Source organism: Cherax quadricarinatus, chromosome 9 (assembly GCF_038502225.1).
Source record: "Cherax quadricarinatus isolate ZL_2023a chromosome 9, ASM3850222v1, whole genome shotgun sequence".
NCBI lineage: Eukaryota > Metazoa > Arthropoda > Malacostraca > Decapoda > Parastacidae > Cherax > Cherax quadricarinatus.
Genome location: NC_091300.1, coordinates 18,614,147 through 18,639,970, shown reverse-complemented (window position 1 = coordinate 18,639,970; position 25,824 = coordinate 18,614,147). Strand labels below are relative to the sequence as shown.

The 25,824-nt window shown below is 44.4% G+C and overlaps 1 protein-coding gene across 8 annotated transcripts in view; it reads left to right on the top strand.

Moving 5' to 3' along the window:
* Khc-73 (Kinesin heavy chain 73) overlaps nt 1–25,824 on the top strand; it is an 886,736-nt gene that overhangs the window by 284,854 nt on the left and 576,058 nt on the right. For all 8 annotated transcript variants that reach the window (XM_070083276.1, XM_070083279.1, XM_070083274.1 and 5 more), the window contains one exon: nt 17,529–17,683. In XM_070083276.1, coding sequence (XP_069939377.1) covers nt 17,529–17,683 — 155 coding nt within the window. The remainder of the gene's footprint in view (nt 1–17,528; nt 17,684–25,824) is intronic.

Genomic DNA, 25,824 nt, shown 5'->3' with positions numbered 1-25,824 from the left:
GGGAAGCACAGAACACCACACCATGTAGCTATGTTGTGATGAGGGAAGCACAAAACACCACACCATGTAGGTATGTTGTGATGAGGGAAACACAGATCACACTATATAGCTATGTTGTGATTAGGGAAACACAGAACTAACACCACACCATGTAGCTATGTTGTGATGAGGGAAGCACATAACTAACACCACATCATGTACCTATGTTGTGATGAGGGAAGCACAGAACTAACACCACACCATGTAGCTATGTTGTGGTGAGGGAAGCACAGAACTAACACCACACCATGTAGCTGTGTTGTGATGAGGGAAGCACAGAATTAACACCACACCATGTAGCTATGTTGTGATGAGGGAAGCACAGAACTAACAACACACCATATAGCTATGTTGTGATGAGGGAAGCACAGAACTAACACCACACCATGTAGCTATGTTGTGATGAGGGAAGCACAGAACACCACACCATGTAGCTTTGTTGTGATGAGGGAAGCACAGAACACCACACCATGTAACTATGTTGTGATGAGGGAAGCACAAAACAGCACACCATGTAGCTATGTTGTGATGAGGGAAACACAGATCACACCATGTAGCTATGTTGTGATGAGGGAAACACAGATCACACCATGTAGCTATGTTGTGATGAGGGAAGCCCAGAACACCACACCTTGAAGCTATGTTGTGATGAGGGAAGCACAGGACACCACACCATGTAGCTATGTTGTGATGAGGGAAGCACAGAACACCACACCATGTAGCTATGTTGTGATGAAGCAAGCACAGAACTAGCACCACACCTTGTAGCTATGTTGTGATGAGGGAAACACTGAACTAACACCACACCTTGTAGCTATGTTGTGATGAGGGAAGCACAGAACACCACACCATGTAGCTATGTCGTGATGAAGGAAGCACAGATCTACCACCATACCATGTAGCTATGTTGTGATGAGAGATACACAGAACACCACAGCATGTAGTTATGTTGTGATGAGGGAAGCACAGAACACCACACCATGTAGCTATGTTGTGACGAGGGAAGCACAGAACTCCAAACCATATATCTATGTTGTGATGAGGGAAGCACAGAACACCACACCATGTAGCTATGTTGTGACGAGGGAAGCACAGAACTCCACACCATGTAGCTATGTTGTGATGAGGGAAGCACAGAACTCCACACCATGTAGCTATGTTGTGACGAGGGAAGCACAGAACTCCACACTATGTAGCTATGTTGTGACGAGGGAAGCACAGAACTCCACACCATGTAGCTATGTTGTGATGTGGAAGCACAGAACACCACACCATGTAGCTATGTTGTGACGAGGGAAGCACAGAGCTCCACACCATGTAGCTATGTTGTGACGAGGGAAGCACAGAACTCCACACCATGTAGCTATGTTGTGACGAGGGAAGCACAGAACTCCAAACCATGTAGCTATGTTGTGACGAGGGAAGCACAGACCACACCATGTAGCTATGTTGTGACGAGGGAAGCACAGAACACCACACCATGTAGCTATGTTGTGACGAGGGAAGCACAGAACACCACACCATGTAGCTATGTTGTGACGAGGGAAGCACAGAACACCACACCATGTAGCTATGTTGTGACGATGGAAGCACAGAACACCACACTATGTAGCTATGTTGTGATGAGGGAAGCACAGAACACCACACCATGTAGCTATGTTGTGACGAGGGAAGCACAGAACACCACACCATGTAGCTATGTTGTGATGAGAGAAGCACAGAACTCCACACCATGTAGCTATGTTGTGACGAGGGAAACAGAACACCACACCATGTAGCTATGTTGTGACGAGGGAAGCACAGAACACCACACCACGTAGCTATGTTGTGACGAGGGAAACACAGAACACCACACCATGTAGCTATGTTGTGACGAGGGAAGCACAGAACACCAAACCATGTAGCTATGTTGTGACGAGGGAAGCACAGAACACCACACCATGTAGCTATGTTGTGACGAGGGAAGCACAGAACACCACACCATGTAGCTATGTTGTGACGAGGGAAACACAGAACACCATACCATGTAGCTATGTTGTGACGAGGGAAGCACAGAACACCACACCATGTAGCTATGTTGTGATGAGTGAAGCACAGAACTAACACCACACCATGTAGCTATGTTGTGATGAGGGAAACACAGAACACCACACCATGTAGCTATGTTGTGACGAGGGAAGCACAAAACGCCACACCATGTAGCTATGTTGTGACGAGGGAAGCACAGAACACCACACCATGTAGCTATGTTGTGATGAGGGAAGCACAGAACACCACACCATGTAGCTATGTTGTGACGAGAGAAGCACAGAACTCCACACCATGTAGCTATGTTGTGATGAGGGAAGCACAGAACTCCACACCATGTAGCTATGTTGTGACGAGGGAAGCACAGAACACCACACCATGTAGCTATGTTGTGATGAGGGAAGCACAGAACACCACACCATGTAGCTATGTTGTGACGAGGGAAGCACACAACTCCACACCATGTAGCTATGTTGTGACGAGGGAAGCACAGAACTCCACACCATGTAGCTATGTTGTGACGAGGGAAGCACAGAACACCACACCATGTAGCTATGTTGTGATGAGGGAAGCACATAACTCCACACCATGTAGCTATGTTGTGACGAGGGAAGCACAGAACTCCACACCATGTAGCTATGTTGTGATGAGGGAAGCACAGAACACCACACCATGTAGCTATGTTGTGACGAGGGAGGCACAGAACTCCACACCATGTAGCTATGTTGTGATGAGGGAAGCACAGACCACCACACCATGTAGCTATGTTGTGACGAGGGAAGCACAGAACTCCACACCATGTAGCTATGTTGTGATGAGGGAAGCACAGAACTCCACACCACGTAGTTATGTTGTGACGAGGGAAGCACAGAACACCACACCATGTAGCTATGTTGTGATGAGGGAAGCACAGAACTCCACACCATGTAGTTATGTTGTGACGAGGGAAGCACAGAACACCACACCATGTAGCTATGTTGTGACGAGGGAAGCACAGAACTCCACACCATGTAGCTATGTTGTGATGAGGGAAGCACAGAACACCACACCATGTAGCTATGTTGTGACGAGGGAGGCACAGAACTCCACACCATGTAGCTATGTTGTGATGAGGGAAGCACAGAACACCACACCATGTAGCTATGTTGTGACGAGAGAAGCTGAGAACTCCACACCATGTAGCTATGTTGTGATGAGGGAAGCACAGAACTCCACACCATGTAGCTATGTTGTGATGAGGGAAGCACAGAACTCCACACCATGTAGCTATGTTGTGATGAGGGAAGCACAGAACTCCACACCATGTAGTTATGTTGTGACGAGGGAAGCACAGAACACCACACCATGTAGCTATGTTGTGACGAGGGAAGCACAGAACTCCACACCATGTAGCTATGTTGTGATGAGGGAAGCACAGAACTCCACACCATGTAGCTATGTTGTGATGAGGGAAGCACAGAACTCCACACCATGTAGCTATGTTGTGATGAGGGAAGCACAGAACTCCACACCATGTAGCTATGTTGTGATGAGGGAAGCACAGAACTCCACACCATGTAGCTATGTTGTGATGAGGGAAGCACAGAACTCCACAACATGTAGCTATGTTGTGATGAGGGAAGCACAGAACTCCACACGATGTAGCTATGTTGTGATGAGGGAAGCACAGAACACCACACCATGTAGCTATGTTGTGATGAGGGAAGCACAGAACTCCACACCATGTAGCTATGTTGTGATGAGGGAAGCACAGAACTCCACACCATGTAGCTATGTTGTGATGAGGGAAGCACAGAACTCCACACCATGTAGCTATGTTGTGATGAGGGAAGCACAGAACTCCACACCATGTAGCTATGTTGTGATGAGGGAAGCACAGAACTCCACACCATGTAGCTATGTTGTGACGAGGGAAGCACAGAACTCCACACCATGTAGCTATGTTGTGACGAGGGAAGCACAGAACTCCACACCATGTAGCTATGTTGTGACGAGGGAAGCACAGAACTCCACACCATGTAGCTATGTTGTGATGAGGGAAGCACAGAACTCCACACCATGTAGCTATGTTGTGATGAGGAAAGCACAGAACTCCACACCATGTAGCTATGTTGTGACGAGGGAAGCACAGAACTCCACACCATGTAGCTATGTTGTGACGAGGGAAGCACAGAACTCCACACCATGTAGCTATGTTGTGATGAGGGAAGCACAGAACTCCACACCATGTAGCTATGTTGTGACGAGGGAAGCACAGAACTCCACACCATGTAGCTATGTTGTGACGAGGGAAGCACAGAACTCCACACCATGTAGCTATGTTGTGATGAGGGAAGCACAGAACTCCACACCATGTAGCTATGTTGTGATGAGGGAAGCACAGAACACCACATCATGTAGCTATGTTGTGATGAGGGAAGCACAGAACTCCACACCATGTAGCTATGTTGTGATGAGGGAAGCACAGAACTCCACACCATGTAGCTATGTTGTGATGAGGGAAGCACAGAACACCACATCATGTAGCTATGTTGTGATGAGGGAAGCACAGGACTCCACACCATGTAGTTATGTTGTGATGAGGGAAGCACAGAACTCCACACCATGTAGCTATGTTGTGATGAGGGAAGCACAGAACACCACATCATGTAGCTATGTTGTGATGAGGGAAGCACAGAACTCCACACCATGTAGCTATGTTGTGATGAGAGAAGCACAGAACTCCACACCATGTAGCTATGTTGTGATGAGGGAAGCACAGAACTCCACACCATGTAGCTATGTTGTGATGAGGGAAGCACAGAACTCCACACCATGTAGCTATGTTGTGATGAGGGAAGCACAGAACTCCACACCATGTAGCTATGTTGTGATGAGGGAAGCACAGAACTCCACACCATGTAGCTATGTTGTGATGAGGGAAGCACAGAACTCCACACCATGTAGCTATGTTGTGATGAGGGAAGCACAGAACTCCACACCATGTAGCTATGTTGTGATGAGGGAAGCACAGAACTCCACACCATGTAGCTATGTTGTGATGAGGGAAGCACAGAACTCCACACCATGTAGCTATGTTGTGATGAGGGAAGCACAGAACTCCACACCATGTAGCTATGTTGTGATGAGGGAAGCACAGAACTCCACACCATGTAGCTATGTTGTGATGAGGGAAGCACAGAACACCACATCATGTAGCTATGTTGTGATGAGGGAAGCACAGAACTCCACACCATGTAGCTATGTTGTGATGAGGGAAGCACAGAACTCCACACCATGTAGCTATGTTGTGATGAGGGAAGCACAGAACTCCACACCATGTAGCTATGTTGTGACGAGGGAAGCACAGAACACCACACCATGTAGCTATGTTGTGACGAGGGAAGCACAGAACACCACACCATGTAGCTATGTTGTGACGAGGGAAGCACAGAACACCACACTATGTAGCTATGTTGTGATGAGGGAAGCACAGAACACCACACTATGTAGCTATGTTGTGATGAGGGAAGCACAGAACACCACACTATGTAGCTATGTTGTGATGAGGGAAGCACAGAACACCACACTATGTAGCTATGTTGTGATGAGGGAAGCACAGAACACCACACCATGTAGCTATGTTGTGACGAGGGAAGCACAGAACACCACACCATGTAGCTATGTTGTGACGAGGGAAGCACAGAACACCACACTATGTAGCTATGTTGTGATGAGGGAAGCACAGAACACCACACTATGTAGCTATGTTGTGATGAGGGAAGCACAGAACACCACACTATGTAGCTCTATTTTTCTTAACTATCACTTGTTTTGTTATTAACTATAACTTGTGTTATTAACTATAACTTGTGTTATTATTAACTATAACTTGTGTTATTATTAACTATAACTTGTGTTATTAACTATAACTTGTGTTATTATTAACTGTAACTTGTGTTATTATTAGTTATCACTTGTGTTATTTACTATCACTTGTTATTTTTAATTATCGCTTGTGTTATTATTAAACGTATTTATTAATTTCATATCTGTTACGTATTTCTTCCACTGTGTAGTAAGATACGATTGTATTTTCTGTATATTTCAGTAATTTCCGTAGAGAATGAGTGTTTCATTTAGCTGATTGGAAGACCTGGTTTACTTTAGTTTGAAGGTTGACCAAGACTTTGATGAATACCACATAATACACGTTCAGCGTCATCCCTGAAGAACGATACAGCGCTATTATTTGGCTTTGTCTTTGTCTGATATGACAGTGTGAGAGTGGCGTTCCTGTTGTCTGATATGACAGTGTGAGAGTGGCGTTCCTGTTGTCTGATATGACAGTGTGAGAGTACCGTTACTGTTGCCTGATATGACAGTGTGAGAGTACCGTTACTGTTGTCTGACATGACAGTGTGAGAGTACCGTTACTGTTGTCTGACATGACAGTGTGAGAGTAACGTTACTGTTGCCTGATATGACAGTGTGAGAGTAACGTTACTGTTGTCTGATATGACAGTGTGAGAGTACCGTTACTGTTGCCTGATATGACAGTGTGAGAGTACCGTTACTGTTGCCTGATATGACAGTGTGAGAGTACCGTTACTGTTGCCTGATATGACAGTGTGAGAGTACCGTTACTGTTGCCTGATATGACAGTGTGAGAGTACCGTTACTGTTGCCTGATATGACAGTGTGAGAGTACCGTTACTGTTGCCTGATATGACAGTGTGAGAGTGGCGTTCCTGTTGTCTGATATGACAGTGTGAGAGTACCGTTACTGTTGCCTGATATGACAGTGTGAGAGTACCGTTACTGTTGCTTGATATGACAGTGTGAGAGTACCGTTACTGTTGGTAGGTAAGACACATAGGCAACAGTTAGGCAACTGAATAAAGTTGCCTAACTGTTGCCTATGTGTCTTACCTACCAACCTGTCGGTATTGTATACCATTTTGATGTTCACCGTTACTGTTGCCTGATATGACAGTGTGAGAGTACCGTTACTGTTGCCTGATATGACAGTGTGAGAGTACAGTTACTGTAATCTGATATGACAGTGTGAGAGTACCGTTACTGTTGCCTGATATGACAGTGTGAGAGTACCGTTACTGTTGCCTGATATGACAGTGTGAGAGTGGCGTTCCTGTTGTCTGATATGAAAGTGTGAGAGTACCGTTACTGTTGCCTGATATGACAGTGTGAGAGTACCGTTACTGTTGTCTGATATGACAGTGTGAGAGTACCGTTACTGTTGCCTGATATGACAGTGTGAGAGTACCATTCCCGTTGTCTGCTATGACAGTGTGAGAGTACCGTTCCCGTTGTCTGATATGACAGTGTGAGAGTACCATTCCCGTTGTCTGATATGACAGTGTGAGAGTACCGTTCCTGTTGTCTGATATGACAGTGTGAGAGTACCGTTCCCGTTGTCTGATATGACAGTGTGAGAGTACCATTCCCGTTGTCTGATATGAAAGTGTGAGAGTACCGTTACTGTTGCCTGATATGACAGTGTGAGAGTACCGTTCCCGTTGTCTGATATGACAGTGTGAGAGTACCGTTCCTGTTGTCTGATATGACAGTGTGAGAGTACCGTTCCCGTTGTCTGATATGACAGTGTGAGAGTACCATTCCCGTTGTCTGATATGACAGTGTGAGAGTACCGTTCCTGTTGTCTGATATGACAGTGTGAGAGTACCGTTCCCGTTGTCTGATATGACAGTGTGAGAGTACCGTTCCCGTTGTCTGATATGACAGTGTGAGAGTACCGTTCCTGTTGTCTGATATGACAGTGTGAGAGTACCGTTCCCGTTGTCTGATATGACAGTGTGAGAGTACCATTCCCGTTGTCTGATATGACAGTGTGAGAGTACCATTCCCGTTGTCTGATATGACAGTGTGAGAGTACCGTTCCCGTTGTCTGATATGACAGTGTGAGAGTACCGTTCCCGTTGTCTGATATGACAGTGTGAGAGTACCGTTCCTGTTGTCTGATATGACAGTGTGAGAGTACCGTTCCCGTTGTCTGATATGACAGTGTTAGAGTACCGTTCCTGTTGTCTGATATGACAGTGAGAGTACCGGTCCCGTTGTCTGATATGACAGTGTGAGAGTGCCGTTCCCGTTGTCTGATATGATAGTGTGAGAGTACCATTCCTATTGTCTGATATGACAGTGTGAGAGTACCGCTCCCGTTGTCTGATATGACAGTGTGAGAGTACCATTCCCGTTGTCTGATATGACAGTGTGAGAGTACCATTCCCGTTGTCTGATATGACAGTGTGAGAGTACCATTCCCGTTGTCTGATATGACAGTTTGAGAGTACCGTTCCCGTTGTCTGATATGACAGTGTGAGAGTACTGTTCCTGTTGTCTGATATGACAGTGTGAGAGTACCGTTAATGTTGTCTGATATGACAGTGTGAGAGTGCCATTCCAGTTGTCAGATATGACAGTGTGAGAGTACCATTCCCGTTGTCTGATATGACAGGGTGAGAGTACCGTTCCAGTTGTCTGATATGACAGTGTGAGAGTACCATTCCTGTTGTCTGATATGACAGTGTGAGAGTACCGTTCCCGTTGTCTGATATGAGAGTAAGAGTACCATTCCCGTTGTCTGATATGACAGTGTGAGAGTACCATTCCCGTTGTCTGATATGACAGTGTGAGAGTACCATTCCCGTTGTCTGATATGAGAGTAAGAGTGCCGTTCCCGTTGTCTGATATGACAGTGTGAGAGTACCGTTCCTGTTGTCTGATATGACAGTGTGAGAGTACCGTTCCCGTTGTTTTACATGACAGTGTGAGAATACCGTTCCCGTTGTCTGATATGACAGTGTGAGAGTACCGTTCCCGTTGTCTGATATGACAGTGTGAGAATACCGTTCCCGTTGTCTGATATGACAGTGTGAGAGTACCGTTCCCGTTGTCTGATATGACAGTGTGAGAGTACCGTTCCCGTTGTCTGATATGACAGTGTGAGAATACCGTTCCCGTTGTCAGATATGACAGTGTGAGAGTACCGTTCCAGTTGTCAGATATAACAATGTGAGAGTACCGTTCCCGTTGTCTGATATGACAGTGTGAGAGTACCGTTCCCGTTGTCTGGTATGACAGAGTGAGAGTACCGTTCCCGTTGTCTGATATGACAATGTGAGAGTACCGTTCCCGTTGTCAGATATGACAGTGTGAGAATACCGTTCCCGTTGTCTGATATGACAGTGTGAGAGTACCGTTCCTGTTGTCTGATATGACAGTGTGAGAGTACCGTTCCCGTTGTCTGATATGACAGTGTGAGAGTACCGTTCCCTTTGTCTAATATGACAGTGTGAGAGTACCGTTCCCGTTGTCAGATATGACAGTGTGAGAGTACCGTTCCCGTTGTCAGATATAACAATGTGAGAGTACCGTTCCCGTTGTCTGATATGACAGTGTGAGAGTACCGTTCCCGTTGTCTGGTATGACAGTGTGAGAGTACCGTTCCCGTTGTCTGATATGACAATGTGAGAGTACCGTTCCCGTTGTCTGATATGACAATGTTAGAGTACCGTTCCCGTTGTCAGATATGACAGTGTAAGAGTCCCGTTCCCGTTGTCTGGTATGACAGTGTGAGAGTACCGTTCTGTTGCCTGGTATGACAGTGTGAGAGTACCGTTCCCATTCTCTGATATGACAATGTCAGAGTACCGTTCCCGTTGTCTGATATGACAATGTTAGAGTACCGTTCCCGTTGTCAGATATGACAGTGTAAGAGTCCCGTTCCCGTTGTCTGGTATGACAGTGTGAGAGTACCGTTCCCGTTGACTGATATGACAGTGTGAGAGTACCGTTCCATTTGTCTGATATGACAGTGTGAGAGTACCGTTCCCGTTGACTGATATGACAGTGTGAGAGTACCGTTCCCGTTGACTGATATGACAGTGTGAGAGTACCGTTCCCGTTGTCAGATGTGACAGTGTAAGAGTCCCGTTCCCGTTGTCTGATATGACAGTGTGAGAGTACCGTTCCCGTTGACTGATATGACAGTGTGAGAGTACCATTCCCGTTGTCTGATATGACAGTGTGAGTGCGCCGTTCCCGTTGTCTGATATGACAGTGTGAGAGTCCCGTTCCAGTTGTCTGACATGACAGTGTGAGAGTACCATTCCCGTTGTCTGATATGACAGTGTGAGAGTACCGTTCCCGTTGTCTGATATGACAGTGTGAGAGTACCGTTCCAGTTGTCTGATATGACAGTGTGAGAGTACCGTTCCCGTTGTCTGATATGACAGTGTGAGAGTACCGTTCCCGTTGACTGATATGACAGTGTGAGAGTACCGTTCCCGTTGACTGATATGACAGTGTGAGAGTACCGTTCCCGTTGTCTGATATGACAGTGTGAGAGTACCGTTCCCGTTGTCTGATATGACAGTGTGAGAGTACCGTTCCCGTTGTCTGATATGACAGTGTGAGATTACCGTTCCCGTTGTTTGATATGACAGTGTGAGAGTACCGTTCCCGTTGACTGATATGACAGTGTGAGAGTACCGTTCCCATTGTCTGATATGACAGTGTGAGAGTACCGTTCCCGTTGTCTGATATGACAGTGTGAGAGTACCGTTCCCATTGTCAGGTATGACAGTGTGAGAGTACCGTTCCCGTTGTCTGATATGACAGTGTGAGAGTATCGTTCCCGTTGTCAGGTATGACAGCGTGAGAGTACCGTTCCCGTTGTCTGATATGACAGTGTGAGAGTACCGTTCCCATTGTCAGGTATGACAGTGTGAGAATACCGTTCCCGTTGTCTGATATGACAGTGTGAGAGTACCATTCCCGTTGTCTGATATGAGTGTGAGAGTGCCGTTCCCGTTGTCTTATATGACTGTGAGAGTACCGTTCCCGTTGTCTGATATGAGTGTGAGAGTACCGTTCCCGTTGTCTTATATGACTGTGAGAGTACCGTTCCCGTTGTCTTATGTGACTGTGAGAGTACCGTTCCCGTTGTCTGATATGAGTGTGAGAGTACCGTTCCCGTTGTCTTATATGACTGTGAGAGTACCGTTCCCGTTGTCTGATATGAGTGTGAGAGTACCGTTCCCGTTGTCTTATATGACTGTGAGAGTACCGTTCCCGTTGTCTTATGTGACTGTGAGAGTACCGTTCCCGTTGTCTGATATGAGTGTGAGAGTACCGTTCCCGTTGTCTTATATGACTGTGAGAGTACCGTTCCCGTTGTCTGATATGAGTGTGAGAGTACCGTTCCCGTTGTCTTATATGACTGTGAGAGTACCGTTCCCGTTGTCTTATGTGACTGTGAGAGTACCGTTCCCGTTGTCTGATATGAGTGTGAGAGTACCGTTCCCGTTGTCTTATATGACTGTGAGAGTACCGTTCCCGGAGATACAGATCTTTTTACGGTAGATGTTAGGAAATCTCCAGTATAATTCAGGTTAAATTAGAGAAAGGTTATTGTGTTTATATTTATTGTTGTGGGTCAGGTGTGTAGTGGGATAACAGGAATGAGGTGTGAAGTGGTGGTCAGTATTAGTTGTGTGATGTGGTGTAGCTGGTGTGAGGTGGTTATGGACACAGCGAGCACCTGCAACAGAGGCAGCAGCTCGCTACAAGTGAAGACACAGCAAGTTTCATTTACCTGTGGAGGCAAGGCAGCCGCAGTCTGCTCCTGACTGCTAACTTAATTGTCACTCTTCTCGCCCGCCGCCTCGTACACACACTCTTTAACATTGCTTCAACCTAATAAATAGTCCAGTTGAACCATTCCAGTTTCAAAATAGGAATAATGTACGTTTTAAAACTTTTAATTTTGATATTGGCGAAGCTGCGATAAATTACCTTGAAAAGCAGGCATTAACCTCTGCCTCAGGCTAGTGTTTTGCGATTGTTCTCCATTTTCCAAGAAACTTTTGTCTTCGTGTTTTTTTAGCAGTAAAGTTTAGGCCACTAAGTGCAAGCTTTGTGCGTTTTGTTTTTGTCTTTTTAATATGTCGTTCATATTATTTGTCAGACTCTTGGATTAGTTTAATGTCTCACTCTTTACGTCAACCTCGTGGATTAGTTCAGTGTTTTATTCCTTACGTAAAACTCGCATATTAGTTGCCTATCTTAATGTGAACCCGCTGTATAATCCTCTGGGTTTAGCGCTTCCCCCTTGATTATAATAATAATTAATGTGAACCCCAGTTAACCAAGCTTGATGCCATCCAGAAGTACCTCGGTGGAGTTACCATGCTACACAGGAAAGATGGTAAGTTAATAACATGTGACTACACTTGTGCATCTGCAATGGTCGACACCGGACCTTTGATATGCCTTAACTCATGAGGAAGGTATGCCGTCACTTTCATGGAGACCTAGAAGATTAACAAGTATTACCTGGAGTTTACCTGGAGAGAGTTCCGGGGGTCAACGCTCCCGCGGCCCAGTCTGTGACCAGGCCTCCTGGTGGATCAGAGCCTGATCAACCAGGCTGTTACTGCTGGCTGCACGCAAACCAACGTACGAGCCACAGCCCGGCTGGTCAGGTACCGACTTTAGGTGCTTGTCCAGTGCCAGCTTGAAGACTGCCAGGGGTCTATTGGTAATCCCCCTTATGTATGCTGGGAGGCAGTTGAACAGTCTCGGGCCCCTGACACTTACTGTATGGTCTCTTAACGTGCTAGTGACACCCCTGCTTTTCATTGGGGGATGTTGCATCGTCTGCCAAGTCTTTTGCTTTCGTAGTGAGTGATTTTCGTGTGCAAGTTCGGTACTAGTCCCTCTAGGATTTTCCAGGTGTATATAATCATGTATCTCCCGCCTGCGTTCCAGGGAATACAGGTTCAGGAACCTCAAGCGCTCCCAGTAATTGAGGTGTTTTATCTCCGTTATGCGCGCCGTGAAGGTTCTCTGTACATTTTCTAGGTCAGCAATTTCACCTGCCTTGAAAGGTGCTGTTAGTGTGCAGCAATATTCCAGCCTAGATAGAACAAGTGACCTGAAGAGTGTCATCATGGGCTTGGCATCCCTAGGAGCCTTGCAGTGTCTGCAATGGAAGACACTGTCATGCAGATTCGGGTGTCATCTGCAAAGGAAGACACGGTGCTGTGGCTGACATCCTTGTCTATGTCAGATATGAGGATGAGAAACAAGATGGGAACGAGTACTGTGCCTTGTGGAACAGAGCTTTTCACCGTAGCTGCCTCGGACTTTACTCTGTTGACTACTACTCTTTGTGTTCTGTTTGTGAGGAAATTATAGATCTGTCTACCAACTTTTCCTGTTATTCCTTTAGCACGCATTTTGTGCGCTATTATGCCATGGTCACACTTGTCGAAGGCTTTTGCAAAGTCTGTATATATTACATCTGCATTCTTTTTGTCTTCTAGTGCATCTAGGACCTTACCGTAGTGATCCAATAGTTGAGACAGACAGGAGCGACCTGTTCTAAACCCATGCTGCCTTGGGTTGTGTAATTGATGGGCTTCTTACGACCCTTTCAGAGATTTTTATGATATGGGATGTTAGTGGTATTGGTCTGTAGTTCTTTGCTATTGCTTTACTGCCCCCTTTGTGGAGTGGGGCTATGTCTGTTGTTTTTAGTAACTGTGGGACGACCCCCGTGTCCATGCTCCCTCTCCATAGGATGGTAAAAGCTCGAGATAGGGGCTTCGTGCAGTTCCTGATGAACACGGAGTTCCATGAGTCTGGCCCTGGGGCAGAGTGCATGGGCATGTCATTTATCGCCTGTTTGAAGTCATTTGGCGTCAGGATAACATCAGATAGGCTTGTGTTAACCAAATTCTGTGGCTCTCTCATAAAAAACTCATTTTGATCTTCGACTCTCAGTCTGGTTAGCGGCTTGCTAAAAACTGAGTCATATTGGGACTTGAGTAGCTCACTCATTTCCTTGCTGTCATCTGTGTAGGACCCATCTTGTTTAAGTAGGGGCCCAATACTGGACGTTGTTCTCGACTTTGATTTGGCATAGGAAAAGAAATACTTTGGGTTTCTTTCGATTTCATTTATGGCTTTTAGTTTTTCCCGCGATTCTTGATTCCTATAAGATTCCTTTAGCTTAACTTCGATGTTTGCTATTTCTCTGACCAGTGACTCCCTACACATTTCAGATATAATGGCCTCTTTTAGCCTCTCTGTTATTCTTTTCCATCGCCTGTAAAGGGAGCACCTGTCTCTTTCTATTTTACATCTACTACTCCTTTTTCTTAGAGGAATAAGCCTTGTGCATACATCGAGTGCCACCAGTTAATCTGTTCTAGGCATAAGTTGGGGTCTGTGTTGCTTAGTCTATCTTCCCAGGTTATATCGGTTAGGACTTGGTTTACTTGGTCCCACTTTATGTTTTTGTTATTGAAGTTGAATTTGGTGAATGCTCCCTCGTGACTAATCTCATTATGTTGGTCTGGGGCTCCGCTCATACATGTCTGAACCTCGATTATGTTGTAATCTGAGTATATTGTTTTTGATATGGTGACATTTTGTATCAGATCATCATTGTTAGTGAAGATGAGGTCTAGTGTATTCTCCAGTCTAGTAGGCTCTATTATTTGCTAGTTTAAATTGAATTTTGTGCAGAGATTTAAAAGCTCGTGTGTGTGTGTGAGTTCTCGTCAGAGCTGCATCCTGGTGTTATCACTGCAACAACATTATTTGCTATATTCCTCCATTTTAGGTGCCTTAAGTTGAAATCCCCCAGGAGCAAGATGTTGGGGGCAGGAGCTGGCAGATTTTCCAGACAATGGTCAATTTTTAACAGCTGTTCCTGGAATTGCTGGGACGTTGCATCCGGAGGCTTGTAGACTACCACAATGACTAGGTTTTGGTTCTCGATCTTTACTGCTAAAACTTCCACTACATCATTTGAGGCAAAAAACATTATCTATGGAGGCAAAGAAGGGAATGTATGAAAGTATAGTAGTACCAACACTCTTATATGGGTGTGAAGCTTGGGTTGTGAATGCAGCAGCGAGGGAGCGGTTGGAAGCAGTGGAGATGTCCTGTCTAAGGGCAATGTATGGTGTAAATATTATGCAGAAAATTTGGAGTGTGGAAATTAGGAGAAGGTGTGGAGTTAATAAAAGTATTAGTCAGAGGGCAGAAGAGGGGTTGTTGAGGTGGTTTGGTCATTTAGAGAGAATGTATCAAAGTAGAATGACATGGAGAGCATATAAATCTGTAGGGGAAGAAAGGCGGGGTAGGGGTTGTCCTCGAAAAGGTTGGAGGGAAGGGGTGAAGGAGGTTTTGTGGGCGAGGGGCTTGGACTTCCAGCAAGCGTGTGTGAGCGTGTTAGATAGGAGGGAATGGAGACGAATGGTATTTGGGACCTGACGATGTGTTGGAGTGTCAGCAGGGTAATATTTAGTGAAGGGATTCAGGGAAACTGGTTATTTTATATAGCCGGACTTGAGTCCTGGAAATGGGAAGTACAGTACCTGCACTCTAAAGGAGGGGTTCGGGATATTAGCAGTTTGGAGGGATATGTTTGTGTATCTTTATAGGTATATGCTTCTAAGCTGTTGTGTTCTGAGCACCTCTGCATAAACAGTGATTATGTGTGAGTGAAGTGAAAGTGTTGAATGATGATGAAAGTATTTTCTTTTTGGGGATTTTCTTTCTTTTTTGGGTCACTCTGCCTCGGTGGGAGATGGCCGACTTGTTAAAAAAAAAATGTAGTACATTATTATTATATATGTATTATTATTATACATATTATTATTATTATTATTATTATTATTATTATTATTATATGTATTATTATTATACATATTATTATTATTATTATTATTATTATTATTATTATTATTATTATATAAATAATTTGTAATTTTTGTTCACACAAAAAATATAAGATTTACTGTTATTCCTTATTGCAATAATTGTATAATGTCAACCCATTCACGACTGCATATTGGAATTGATAGTGACGTCATTTGTTTACTCTGAAACAGCCAAGCAATGGAGCATTTGTCCTAGGTTGAGCTCAATTTCAAGACACTTTTCGTCATGAAAGCAATCAAAATCATATCTATTTCTGTAATATATCTTCCATTCTATCAAATGAGACCAAAAAACGAGAATACAATCATAAAAACCATTAGAAATTACCACTAAGGGGTGGCTAATTGCCGAGAAGTGAACTCCATTATTTATGCTTAGATTTCTTTAATTTTTGGTGTACATTAAGAAGCATCTTTCCATCATATATTGCCCAAGTTTCAATAAGATAGCCCAACAAACAAATGAGATACAATTCCCGAGATCAAGAGCAAGAGCTCCTCACCAGTGTCAAGGAACCTGCCTTGAGGTCTGCTCGCTTGTGGAAATTTTGCTCGCGTATGGAAGCAAAAAATCAACTCATCGACTGCTCGTATTTGGAAAAACTTGCACGTGGACACGCGTGCAAGTAGAGGTTCCTCTGTATAGACTGTATGACAAAATATTGAAAGGTCATTTAAATAAAATTGTGAGAAACTCATGTTACACTGGTATAATAAAAAATAGTTTTCAGATATATCGATGGAGAAATGTTAAGAAATAAAATTGAAGAGGAGGAAGAAAAAAATCAGGAAATCACTTAAAGGTCTCACTTAGGGGATAGTACCTAATAGTAATGTAGCCACAATACATTTTCAGTGTATAAATTAGACACGTGTAAAACTTGGGTATCTTTATTGAGGAAACGTTCTGCCACACAGTGGCTTCATCAGTCCAATACAAAGAAGAATGGTGAAGATCAGGAGTTTGAGGTAATCAGTCCCTTAGCCCAGAGTCGATTCCATTGATTCAAGGCAGAAACGTGTGGCGATATGTATCCTTAAAGATACCCAAGTGTTCCACGTGTCTTAATTTTTCAACTTGACAGTTTTAAGAACCATTTATTTATGTTCTCAATGTAATAGAAGAAGCTGGAGCTTTACTGATCATCTCAAAATACTGATATCAAGTTTTCTCCTGTAGCCGTATTAGATGTATGTACTTGTTTTAGCAGCTACAGGCAGTTAATACACCTGGAGTTACCTGGAGTTTACCTGGAGAGAGTTCCGGGGGTCAACGCCCCCGCGGCCTGGTCTGTGACCAGGCCTCCTGGTGGATCAGAGCCTGATCAACCAGGCTGTTGCTGCTGGCTGCACGCAAACCAACGTACGAGCCACAGCCCGGCTGGTCAGGAACTGACTTTAGGTGCTTGTCCAGTGCCAGCTTGAAGACTGCCAGGGGTCTGTTGGTAATCCCTCTTTTGTATGCTGGGAGGCAGTTGAACAGTCTCGGGCCCCTGACACTTATTGTATGGTCTCTTAACGTGCTAGTGATACCCCTGCTTTTCATTGGGGGGATGTTGCATCGTCTGCCAAGTCTTTTGCTTTCGTAGTGAGTGATTTTCGTGTGCAAGTTCGGTACTAGTCCCTAGATGAGTATTGCAACTAAGTTTTGACATTTTAAGTTTTTAATAAATTGTATATTTAAATACAATTATATTTCAGGTTCTGGGAAGTCATATACCATGATGGGGGCAGCAGACAGTAAGGGCCTCATCCCTCGCCTCTGTGACACATTATTTGAGAGAATTGCAGCAGATGCAGGTTGCCACACCTCACACAAGGTGGAAGTCTCCTACATGGAAATATACAATGAAAAGGTTGGTTAGCACCTGGCTTTGCTTTCCTTTGCTTCTTAATTCTTATTTCTCTAATATTTATTTTTTATTTGAGGCCTGGGCTGAGACCAGAGCACAAGGTTGATAATCTTAGAGTCTGTTAACCTATAAAGTATTGCACATATATACAAAAATAAAAGATTGGTTAACAGTACAGAGATATAATAAAAAAATAAATTATATTTTTTGTGTGAGAGATTCATTGGTTGTTTCACTACTATTACTACCAACTAGGGTCACCATATTTGATCTTTCAAAATAAGAGGACACTCTGGAGAGGGTAAGGTGTGTGTACCAACTCACCTTGTTTTAATGTATTATGTGGTACACTTCCTTTACATCGAGCATTATAAATATAAAACACACACTAGTACTAAATTGTAATATATCATTTTGTAAATTATTTTAAATTGTTCTTTTGTAATACTGCAATTTTTATAAACTAATTCATTAGTGTAATTATTCTCTGCTGAACTTCTCTACTAAACTTACTAAAGCCATATAGCATTACCTAAAATACTCATTTCTCTTATACTCACTGTAACTCATCTAATGACCATGTGAACTATTATTGTCTTATTAATCTTAAGTTAATTTTAAGTTTGCCCAAAATGCTCTGTGTACAAAGGTGCTTTTGGCTTGTACACCAACTATTATATTCCTTTGTACAACTATGTATCATGTAAAAATAAATTATTATTATTATTATTATTACATACACACATACACATACACACACAGTTCCTCACAAGAGATTAGTGCAGAAGCTGGAGGATCAGGCGCATATAACAGGGAGGGTACTGCAATGGATCAGAGAATACCTGACAGGGAGGCAACAACAAGTCATGGTACGTGAAGAGGTATCACAGTGGGCGCCTGTGACGAGCGGGGTCCCACAGGGGTCAGTTCTAGGACCAGTGCTATTTTTGATATATGTGAATGACATGATGGAAGGGATAGACTCTGACGTGTCCCTGTTCGCAGATGATGTGAAGTTGATGAGAAGAATTAAATCGGATGAGGATCAGGCAGGACTACAAAGACACCTGGACAGACTGGACATGTGGTCCAGAAACTGGCTTCTCAAATTCAACCCTGCCAAATGCAAAGTCATGAGGATTGGGGAAGGGCAAAGAAGACCGCAGACAGAGTATGGGCTAGGTGGACAAAGACTACAGACCTCACTCAAGGAGAAAGATCTTGGGGTGACCATAATACCGAGCATGTCTCCAGAGGCACACATCAACCAGATAACTGCTGCAGCATATGGGTGCCTGGCAAACCTGAGAGCAGCGTTCCGATACCTTAGCAAGGAATCGTTCAAGACACTGTACACCGTGTACGTCAGGCCCATATTGGAGTATGCAGCATCTGTTTGGAACCCGCACTTGATCAAGCACGTCAAGAAATTAGGGAAAGTGCAAAAGTTTGCGACAAGGTTAGTTCCAGAGCTAAGGGGAATGTCCTATGAAGAAAGGTTAAGGGAAATCTGCCTGACAACACTGGAGGACAGGAGGGTCAAGGGAGACATGATAACGACATATAAAATACTGCACGGAATAGACAAAGTGGACAAAGACAGGATGTTCCAGGGAGGGGACACAGAAACAAGAGGTCACAATTGGAAGTTGAAGACTCAGATGAGTCAAAGTGATTTTAGAAAGTATTTCTTCAGTCATAGAGTTGTCAGGCAGTGGAATAGCCTAGAAAGTGACGTAGTGGAGGCAGGAACCATACATAGTTTTAAGACGAAGTTTGATAAAGATCACGGAGCAGGGAGAGAGAGGACCCAGTAGCAGCCGGTGAAGAGGCGGGGCCAGGAGCTAAGACTCGACCCCTGCAACCACAAATAGGTGAGTACACATACACACACAGAGCAGGGCAGAGCAACAAGTTCAAGCACACACAAACCCACCCCCAGAACCCTACAACCAATCACTCTGTCCTAACACAGACCACAATCCACACTCACAGCCCCCACCCCACACTATGCTGTAGAAGTCCACAGTACACTGCCAGGTCCCCCACCCTCACAGATCCCCAGAACACAGTGTTGGAAAGGAAACTGAAGGTATGGTACACTTGTGCTGGTGGAATAACAAATAATGGAGTGGCATGAAAGAGTCAAAGAGGCATCACCGGACATCATAGCCCTCACAGAAACCAAGCTCACAGGAATGATAACAGATGCCATCTTTCCAATGGGATATCAGATCCTGAGGAAAGACAAGAGGGAACAGAGCGGGTGGAGGAGTGGCACTGCTGATCAAAAACTGATGGGATTTTGACAAGGTGGAGAGAGGAGACGGAGGAGAAGTGTTGCAACCCCTGAGTGGGTCACAATGTATATAATGTATATTACCTGTTCATATAATTTTATATTGCTTATACTATATTTGTGATATTAGCTAAATCGTAAATATATTGCTTTATATTATTATTTGACTTAGTTATATTATTAGGTAGGATGTAACATTTATATATTATTCAGTGCTCATAGTTCGAGTGTTAAGTAGCTGATAGCATTGTCTAACTATCGCTCCACTTGTTTCCCTGCCAGCTTCTCTGTGTTGCTGGGCAGCAGCAGTCCACGGAGAGTCGTGTGATCGGGGGGGGGTGATCACACCTCACCTGGAGGAGTAGTCTGCCTGGCTTGAGCAGCTTATTATCGGTTGGACGTTGCTTCTAACAAGAGGTCCCTCTACTGCTCTCCCTTGTGGGCCCTTGTTGGAAGATCGTCTCTGTCGCTTTCTTGTTGTTGGTTCTGTGTAACTCTGTTCACAGAATATGGTCTAAACTTAGTGATTTTCGACGTTGTACTGAGGTTGTGTGTCGCATAGACACTCTGAGAAACTCAGGTCCTGAGCTGTAGCTTCTGACCTAATTTGTACTGGTATCTGTGTACTGTCACAGTCGGGGATTTTCTAATGCTGAACTTAGATTCAGTAGTATGGGAGTTTTGTGACTTTTGTGGATGATCTGCAGATGGTCCCTACTTAGTGTTGTTATATTATCTCCTTATTCCTGATTCTGTGTTGCTGTTGCTTGTTATATTGCCATTCGGCTTAACAGTCGCTTTATTGTTCAAGCAAGCTGTTCTGATTGCCAGGTTGGTCAAGAAGTTAGTTTATGAGAGGACTTTTAGTCAGTCACTGGTTAAGTCTAGTCGAGTCTTGAGACATAGCGAACTACTTAGAGCACTTACACACATACACACAAACTTACTTGTATATATTTGTACTATGTTATTAAATGCTAACAGTGTACCAGACAGTACTTAAAAGTCATAAAGATGTGATATGTGCCTTCAGCACAATTCTACTGTACACGAGAGAAGTGTAGGAACTTGTATCCTATATTATATTCAATTGATTACTTTAAATTTATACGCCTAGAAACTTTATTGATATTAATAAACTTATTAAATTTTAATTTCTTTAGCTAGCAGCCTACCAGTTGTAATCCTGAAGCACTATTGAATCTTATTAAATTCTAATGGATAATTGGACCAGGATACTGACTACTTGTTACAAAACCCAGTAACAGGCCGAATGCTAGAAGGGCAGCCCTTTCTAGTATTCACTGGAGATCTCTATCATTATTAGATATTGCCTTATTTGTAACAAGAAGCAAGAGATTACATAGTACTAATGCTTCAGTCTGGAGGTCCCAAGGTGGTAATTGCAGTGATGTATAACCCACCACAGAACAGCAGGATGCCAAGGCAAGAGTATGATGAGAATAATAGAGCGATGGTTGACACGCTGGCTGAGGTGGTCAGAAGGGCTCATGCGAGCAGGGCAAAGCTACTGATCATGGGTAACTTCAACCACAAGGAAATCGATTGGGAAAACTTGGAGCCACATGAGGGCCAAGAAACGTGGAGGGCTAAGATGATGAAGGTGGTACTGGAAAAACTCAATGTACCAACACGTAAGGAACGCTACCAGAGAGAGAGGAGAGGATGAACCAGCGAGACTGAACCTAGTATTCACCTTGAATAGTGCAGCTATTGAGGACATCACATATGAGAGACTCCTGGGGGCCAGTGATCATGTGGTTTTTAAGCTTTGAATACATAGTAGAGTTACAGGTGGAAGGGGAAGCAGGGAGGGGGGTCTGATGAGTGAAGCCAAACTACAAGAAAGGGGACTACCAAGCATGAAGTTCTTGAACGGGGTTCAGTGGGACAGAGAACTGGCAGGGAAGTCAGTGGACGAGATGATGGAATATGTGAAAACAATATGCAAGGAAGCTGAGGAGAGGTTTGTACCTAAGGGTAACAGGAATAATGAAAAAAGGCAGGATGAGCCTGTGGTTCACCCAAAGGTGCAGAGAGGCCAAAACAAAGTATGCTAGGGAATGGAAGAAGTATAGAAGGCAAAGGACCCAGGAGAATAAGGAGACCCGTCATAGAGCAGGAAATGAATATGCACAGGTAAGACGGGAGGCCCAAAGACAATATGAGAATGACATAGCAGTGAAAGCCAAATCTGACCCTAAGCTGTTGTACAGCCACATCAGGAGGAAAACAACAGTCAAGGATCAGGTAATCAGGCTGAGGAAGGAAGGAGGGGAAGTCACAAAAAATGACTGCAAAGTATGTGAGGAGCTCAACATGAGATTCAAAGAAGTGTTCACAGAGGAGACAGAAGAGCCTCCAGAAAGGCAGAGAGGTGGGGTACACCATCAAGTGTTAGACACAATACATACAACCAAGGAAGAAGTGAAGAGGCTGTTAAGCGAGCTAGATACCTCAAAGGCGATAGGGCTGTATAACATCTCTCTGTGGGTCCTGAGAGAGGGAGCAGAGGTGCTATGTGTACCACTAACAACTATCTTCAACACATCTATCGAAACAGGGCGACTAGCTGAAGATGGAAGACAGCAAATGTAGCCCCAATTTTTAAATAAGGAAACAGACATGAAGCATTAAGTTACAGACCAGTGTCACTGATGTGCATAGTATGCAAGATCATGGAGAAAATTATCAGAAGAGTGGTGTAGCACCTAGAAAGGAATGAGCTTATCAATGACAGCCAGCACAGTTTCAGGGACGGGAAATCCTGTGTCACAAACCCACTGGAGTACTATAACAGGGTGACAGCAGTAAGACAAGAGAGAGAGGGATGGGTGGATTGCATTTTCTTGGACTGTAAGAAGGTGTTTGACACAGTTCCACACGAGATTAGTGCAAAAGCTGGAGGACCAGGCAGGGATAACAGGGAAGGCACTACAGTGGATCAGGGAATACCTGTCAGGAAGACAGCAGCGAGTCATGGTATGTGGCGAGGTGTCAGAGTGGGCGCCTGTAATAAGCGGGGTGCCACGGGTCAGTCCTAGGACTGGTGCTGTTTCTGGTATTTGTGAACGACATGACGGAAGGAATAGACTCCGAAGTGTTCCTGTTTGCAGATGATGTGAACTTGATGAGAAGAATTCAGTCAGGCGAGGACCAGGCAGAACTACAGAAGGATCTGGACTGGTTGCAGGCCTGGTCCAGCAACTGGTTCCTGGGGTTCAACCCCACCAAGTGCAAAGTCATGAAGATTGGGGAAGGGCAAAGAAGACCACAGTTGGAGTACAGTCTAGAGGGCCAGAGCCTACAGACCTCACTCAAGGAAAAGGATCTTTGGGCGAGTATAACACTGGGGACATCTCCTGATGCGCACATCAACCAAATAACTGCTGCAGTATATGAGCGCTTGGCAAACTTAAGAATAGCATTCCGACATTTTAATAACGAGTCATTCAGGACTCTGTATATTGTGTATGTTAGGCCCATATTGGAGTATGCAGTTCCAGTTTGGAACCCTCACCTAGCCAAGCATGTAAGGAAACTAGAGAAAGTTTAAAAGTTTGCAACAAGACTAGTCCCGGAGCTAAGGGGTATGTCCTACGAGGAGAGGTTAAGGGAAATCGACCTGACGACACTGGAAGACAGGAGAGATAGGGGAGATATGATAACGACATATAAAATACTGAGAGGTATAGACAAGGTGGACAGAGACATGATGTTCCAGAGATGGGACACAGCAACAAGGGGTCACAGTTGGAAGTTGAAGACTCAGATGAACCACAGGGAAGTTAGGAAGTACTTCTTCAGTCACAGAGTTGTCAGGAAGTGGAATAGCCTAGGTAGAGATGTAGTAGAGGCAGGATCCATACATAGCTTTAAGAAGAGGTATGATAAAGCTCATGGGGCAGGAAGAGTGACTGAGTAGCAGCCAGTTGAAGAGGTGGGGCCAGGAGCTGTGACTCAAACCCCACAACCACAACTAGGTGAGTACACACACACACACACACTCGTGGAGGAGTCACACTGTTTGAGCTCGTGTTTTGGTGGTAATTTCTGACTGTGCCATAAGGAATAGAGTGTGGGATATAGGCGTGTGCATGCATAAGAGTGCATATAATCACTTAAGCCCCGAAAAAAGGAAATATAAGTGATCACAGAAAAGAAAACAAAGGAAATAGTGACTAAGTGCCGTTGGAAGGGTGAACGGTTGTGTCAGGCCTAAATAGTGTTGCCATAATAGCGCAGTGGGGTATTTAAAGAGTAAATGCGACTCAAGACCAGGGAGATGAGAGATATGTATAGATGTGTCAGTAAATACAGTGAGTGAGTGAAAAAATTAGAAGAGCTAGAGACTATAGTGCATACAGGAAGTTAGTGGAAAAATTACCGAGAAGCATCAAACATCTTCAACTTCTGGGACAGGACAGACCCGCAAGGTTACTCCACTGCCAGCCGCAAGTAATATTCACCTAGTTTGAGTTGCATGGGGTCAATAGTACCTGTCTCTAGCTGGAATTGGGGGTCACTCTCCTCGAGCTATCAGAATTAGAATAAGCAGCATTTACTGGCATTTGATAGAATTTAGAGGTAGCGGCATATAGGCGAAGCCTAGTGTATTTATTTTTTAACGTAATTTTAAACGCATAAGACAGTACAGTGGGGACCAAGAGATCGGGTACATATGCAATACATATGTAGTACATACATGGGAAATAAGGACTGTTTACATAAACATGTGCACACACACTAGGTGAGAACAGGCTCTGCTGTTAGGAACTTGAATAGCTGTAGCACACACACACACACATGCGCACACACACACACACATACGCACTCACACACACACACACACACAAGGGAAACAGAAATAATAGGAAGACCAAAACGAGTCCTTGGTTTACCCTAAGGTGTAGGGAGGCAAAAACTAAGTGCAACAGAGAATGGAAAAGGTACAGGAGGCATAGGACCCAGGAAAACAAGGAGATTAGTAGAAGAGCCAGAAACGAGTATGCACAGATAAGGAGGGAGGCCCAGCGACAGTATGAAAACGACATAGCATCGAAAGTCAAATCTGACCCGAAACTGCTGTATAGCCACATTAGGAGGAAGACAACAGTCAAGGACCAGGTGATAAGGCTGAGGAAAGAAGGTGGAGAACTCACAAGAAACGATCAAGAGGTATGTGAGGAGCTCAACAAGAGATTTAAGGAAGTATTTACAGTAGAGACAGGAAGGACTCTGGGGGGACAGACCAGATGGGGACACCAGCAAGGAATACACCAACAAGTGTTGGACGACATACATACAGATGAGGAGGAGGTGAAGAAACTGCTAAGGGACATCGATACCTCAAAGGCAATGGGACCGGGCAACATCTCCCCATGGGTCCTTAGAGAGGGAGCAGATATGTTGTTCGTGCCACTTACCACAATCTTCAACACGTCCCTGGAAACTGGGCAACTACCTGAGGTATGGAAGATGGCAAATGTAGTTCCCATTTTTAAAAAAGGAGACAGAAAAGAGGCACTAAACTATAGACCTGTGTCATTGACGTGTATAGTATGCAAAATTATGGAGAAGATTATCAGGAGGAGAGTGGTGGAGCACCTGGAACGGAACAAGAGTATAAATTCCAACCAGCACGGATTCACGGAAGGCAAATCCTGTGTCACCAACTTTCTGGAGTTTTATGATAAAATAACAGAAGTAAGACACGAGAGAGAGGGGTGGGTTGATTGCATCTTCTTGGACTGCAAGAAGGCCTTTGACACAGTTCCTCACAAGAGATTAGTGCAGAAGCTAGAGCATCAGGCGCATATAACAG